The 5,264-nt window shown below is 43.7% G+C and overlaps 1 protein-coding gene across 1 annotated transcript in view; it reads right to left on the bottom strand.

The window, feature by feature from the left end:
- Positions 1 to 428: 428 nt before the first annotated feature.
- The window catches only part of AUTS2 (autism susceptibility candidate 2), a gene marked incomplete at its 5' end in the record, with an annotated part of 25,526 nt that continues 20,690 nt past the window's right edge, over positions 429 to 5,264 (bottom strand). The window contains one exon of the mRNA XM_010134621.1: positions 429 to 1,668. Within this exon, the coding sequence (XP_010132923.1) occupies positions 429 to 1,668 (1,240 nt within the window). The remainder of the gene's footprint in view (positions 1,669 to 5,264) is intronic.

The raw sequence follows: 5,264 nt of genomic DNA, 5'->3' as shown, positions 1-5,264 counted from the left end.
TTCATCTTACCCTTTTTGCATATATGAACCATTAACCCATGAAGCAATCTTTTTACATAAATATCTACAGTTGTCTTCACTTCTGGTCTCAAAGAGCTTTGTAGGGTTGACATTGGTGGTGGCTTGTTTCTAGGCAAATCATTCAGGTGAACGTCTTGTTCTTCAGTTCAAATTTTGAAATTTTTAAACTAGAAATAAAATAGAGTAGGAGACACGAGGACCATATGGACTTGGCTAAAAGATCTGGAAAATTTCAACATATAATATACAAAAAAACCATTTCAAAATCTTTGCACTCGGGCCTATACATACTGTACAGTGGGTCACATCCCCAGTCTGTATCAAGGACTAGTAAGAAGGTCTTTATATTATGTTCATTTACAACTTCCTGTCCCTCTTTCTCTGTCTTTTATTGAGTCTCACTCTGCTTATCGAGCTTCAATGTCCTTGAGGGTGTGAGAAGGAGGCCTCTCTCTCATCTCTGTTGACAGAGGAGTAGTCCTTCTGGGAGACCCAGGCCGAGGTCCCAGAGTAGAAATAAGAGGTGGAGGGGCACTGAGAGCTGCTGTGGGGGGAGTTTTATTGAGGATGCCATTTTGGTGTCCCGTCGGGGGACTGACTCTGGGGTAGTGCATGCTAGGAAGTCCTGGCGTGATTAGGCTTGGGTGAGGCAGGTGCCCATCCAAGGCGGCAGGGTGAACTGAGTGCAGACGTGCGTGTTCATAGTCCTCTCTGAGCATGTGCAACCGCTCCCTATCATCCAAGTGGTTGCCCCTCTCGTGCTCACGTCGAGGGTCAACAGAGAGAGGGTGGTGGTGATGGTGGTGATGATTGTAGTCGTGAGGTTCCCGATCCCTGAATGACCTGTCTGCTTCATATAATCTTGGTGTAGAAAGACGATGAAGGGGATCATTTCTTAGCAAAAAGTCTCTGCCCAGAGGGTCTCTCCGGTGAATATCTAGCTCTCTGTACGGATCTCTTAAGGGATCTCTCATTGGATCCCAGTGGAAAGAAGGATATGGGAAACGTTCTCCACCAGGAATTGGGCTAATTCCCATAAAAGGGGTCATCATGCGAGTCCTGTCCAGGCCACTGATGCTGTTCATGTGATGTATACCAGTTACACCTACAGTCATGGGCATAGACACTAAAGGACTCGGATGGACATTAGATGTAGATATAGGTGGTGGCTGATCAGATGACCTATGAGTCTGAGGTCCCTCAGGTTGAACATCATGGTCTTCCTTTCGCTCCTCCTTCACTTTGACTTCATTGCTTTTCTTCGGGTTATCATATGCTGGCTCGTTCTTTCTCTCGGCCTCACGGTTTGAAGTACTATTAGGCCTGGTGCTCTCCACAACTGGGGGCCTAGCATAGGGTGAAGGAACCCTGGGCAGTTGCTTAGACTCTTCCACCACTCGGCTTTCATGGCTCAGGCCTTCTTTCTCCGAAATATAGTTGTCCTTCACCTTGTGCTCTTCCACATTAATTTCCTTCCGGGCTTCGGAGTGATCCCTCTCTCGTTCTTTGGGTTTCTCTTTTTCTCGAACCTCGGGATTCAGATGGCTCCTGATCTGCTCATTTGAGCTGCGATTATGTCCGAGGGAGTTTACTGGATGGATAGGTGCTGGCGAAGGATGGCTGGAGTGTCTTTTCTCAATGCTCTCCCTAGAAAAGAGAGAAGTGTGAAAATGAATGTTTGAGAAACTGCAAATAAAACAAAGCATCGAGGGTGTCTGACTTCACACTCGCTGCTTTGCAGAAAGTTTGTAACATGCACCATTAAATGCTCTGTTCCTTTTGCATGCCCAGAACACCAGCAGAACATCCCATCTCTAAACTAGGCCTGTTCTGTTATCTCCACCCAGAAGATCTCCAAAGCTGCTCTGTGAGTGAGCTGATTGAGATTTCAAACACTGAAGTCCACCGAAGGCTCCCGAGGGAATCCAGCTCCCGTACACATATTTCTAAGAGAATGGTCTTAATTGTTTGCAGAGAAGAGAGAGAAAAATAAAAAATATACTAATTTCAGCCCCCAAAAGTGAAGCAATTAAATCCAAATTATGTGGTTAATTGTGTTTTAGCTGCTGCTTCTATTAAGAATACACTTGGAAAAATAGATGACATCTTGTTCAACTGACTTGTAAAAGCATTTCTAGACCTATGTACGTTACTAATTTCTTATCTCTATTCAATTCGATCTTCCAGCTTTTCAATTTACTTCTCACAAATAAATTTACTTCTTAAAACTGAAAACAGAAACCTCTCAAGACACCAGGACTGATGGTGACAATCCACCTCTCTGAACAGGTAGGCACTGCTCCAAGTGTGCAATGATCCTCAGTGCAAGTGTTTTAAGAGGGACGGCCACCACACAGATTATGTTTTGACATCCTCCTCAGAGGTCAGTCTACCCTATACACCCATCATTCAGGGTAGCTCTGAAAACATCATCTCTCTGGAGCCAGCCGCTCTTCAAATGACCAGCCCTTTCCCGTTTCTAGAGCAGAGCAAGCAGCGCAGGGACAGGGCCAAGGCATCTCCCTGCCAAAGCTGGGATCTCTCAAAATACTCTGAATTCATTCCATCTTTTAAACCTATTTAAGTTGCACAGAAGGTTAGAGAATTATTATCTGGCAGTGGAAAAAAAACCTTAATATGTGAATGGATTCTGTACCAATCATTTTGCGGAAGCAGCGCTGACCGGAGTTGGTACAGGCAACACTGAATGAAAAAGCCTTCCTATTTAAATCAGTCAAATTCATAAGATAAATCTAATTGCTCAATTCCCATGATTTTAACCTCTCACTAATTTAATTTGATCTTTGAGTTGAGCCTCTCCATAAAGACAGCTCCAGATATTCAGTGTTGGACACGTGCTGTTTCTAAGCACGGAAATTCCGTTCCATGCAGGGTGATGGACAACATACCGTCAAAGTCAAAAGCGAGGGACAAGCAGTGAGCCCTCTGCACTCCCAGCCAGCTCCAGCTGACATGGGGTGCTGCAATCTCTTCTTAGCAATGCGTAACCTGAGCACGCTGGGCTGAGGACAGCAGGTCGAAACTCACTCTGGACAAGACAAGCAATACTGGCTGGCTGAAGGGCAACTCAGAGGGCGGCTTTTAAGTGGACACTTACTCCTTCACCTGTATGATTTCCACTACCTGCTTTTTTGTTGAGCTGTACCACGTAACATTTCTACCTGTAGGTACTTCTGGATGGTGAAATTGCAGCAATTGCAGAAAAAATATCTTAGAAAAGGAAACTCTCACTATTCGAACCTCCCCAGATACATTTTTTGCTGTGTCTAGTCTGTACTGTTGAAACTGTCACTTCACGGGCCATGTCTGAGAGACCTCCAAGAGTCCAGAACGTGACTGTTACAAAACATTTGTAAGATGGAGCATTTGATACCAGAACTGCCTAGTCTGCCCTGGTTACTGATTAACTCCTTGGTATCAGATTCTGCTTTGATTGACTATGCCCTAAAAGGTCTGGCAATGGTCGTCTGGCTCTAATTTCCCTCCTTTTACTTTCCTCCAAAAGTTGAGGCATTTGATTTAACAGCTTCCAGATTTGGACCCAGTGAGACCAAGTCAAGGCACTGCAGTGAACACTTCTCAATGTCAAGACTCGATTCTTTTATTTTGCCTGGAAAGCTCTGGCTTGTGGACTCTGCAATACCTACTCTTTCATCTGTTTTGCTCATGGGACTAGTTCAGAGGGCACCTTAATTGCTTTATTTCACTAGGAGAGATCACTGAGTCCTTTTGCTGATAACTGATCAAGTTTCTGTGTAATTGATGTATTTTAAATTACGCATAAAATTTAAAGGAAATAACAGGCATTTTCTGTAACTAAAGAAAAATATATGTGCAACCAAACTTTGTCTTACTCAATTACAGTGATGGTATTATTTCAAAAGGCTATTGATTATATAGCTCACTTAAGACGACTACATGTAGTTCAGTGGTCAGAGAGGGAATAATTTTTTAACCTCAGATTTGTCAAGGGCTCCTTAGGTTAATAACATGGGAACAGCTCTAAGCCTTTGTCTCCACAAAGAAGAAACCTATGATCATGTTCTCAAATGGACTTATTACTAAGGTATGTTTTGAGGCTGAATGCTACACTGAAAAATATTCAGTATCTTATACTGGGTACTATGCTTCCTTTATGCAGATAAAAAGCTCTATAGACTCTTGGGTTGTTTTGCTTTCTGTTTTTTTTTACTGCTCTAGGATTACATACACTCAAGTGTCATTATTAGAATGGAACTGCCCAGTGACATCTTTTAAACATACCACTGAGAAGGAACGAATCCTGGTTTTCACAGTAGCTATTTTTACTGATTTTTTTTTTCCCAATGCTGAGTTGGAGTAAGAGAGTCCTTAAAAACAAGAAAACCTCCACAACTGCAAATGATGTTCCCGGAGCAAGTGGGGACTGTAGTATCAGGACACAGCAGTGCAACTCTCCAGCCGCCGCTGGGAAAGGTTCACAGACTGCAGTTTCTTATTAAATGAGCTATCCCAAGGATTTACCTTATCTCAGTCTAGGTGCGCAGGGGCTGTGCTACACTGGCCATAGAGCTTATCCAAGAGCAGCCAGCCAGCTGCACCCCGCTCAAACACCAATCTCAGATAGGGAACAGCCAAGCTAAGAGGTACCTCTGAGGTACCTTTCCACTGATAACAGAAGAAATCCAGATGAATACTTCAGGCTAGATGGCTCATTTGGGGGCTGATATGGTTATACCCTTGATGACAGGATGATTTTTGAGACGAAATCATACCTCAAGGTCTGATTCCCAGTTCTTCCTGTTTGGTCAAATTACCTTAAAATAGGTAATAGAGATTGGGACCTCAACTAGAAAGCTGGGCTACATCCCCACCCCGCTGGGTGCCACTGAAGATAAAAGAGTAGTTATGAGAGGCTCACAATCTCTTCCAGACATTATCTACACAGGGAGCACGTCTCCAGGAAGGGATTCTCACCATCTTCTCATACAGGCAACAGTGTGAGCATGCTGCAAAGCAGAGCTCTTCAAAACCACACACACGGGTGCAGAGCAACACCGCATTGGTGAAAACACGGTACTAAACTGGCAGCCGTAATTGCGCAGCAGCAGTATGAAGTATGAATGACGCTTACTTTTAAGCTCTGAAATCATCGAAAATAAGTATTTTCTGAGCTATGATATGGAGTTCAGGCAATGCCAAAGCAGCTTGAAAGGAATGTATTTTGGAAAGGGATTTCCTTC

This window comes from Buceros rhinoceros, unplaced genomic scaffold (assembly GCF_000710305.1).
Source record: "Buceros rhinoceros silvestris isolate BGI_N320 unplaced genomic scaffold, ASM71030v1 scaffold15734, whole genome shotgun sequence".
NCBI classification, from domain to species: Eukaryota; Metazoa; Chordata; class Aves; order Bucerotiformes; family Bucerotidae; genus Buceros; species Buceros rhinoceros.
This window is presented reverse-complemented; position numbering and strand designations above follow the sequence as displayed.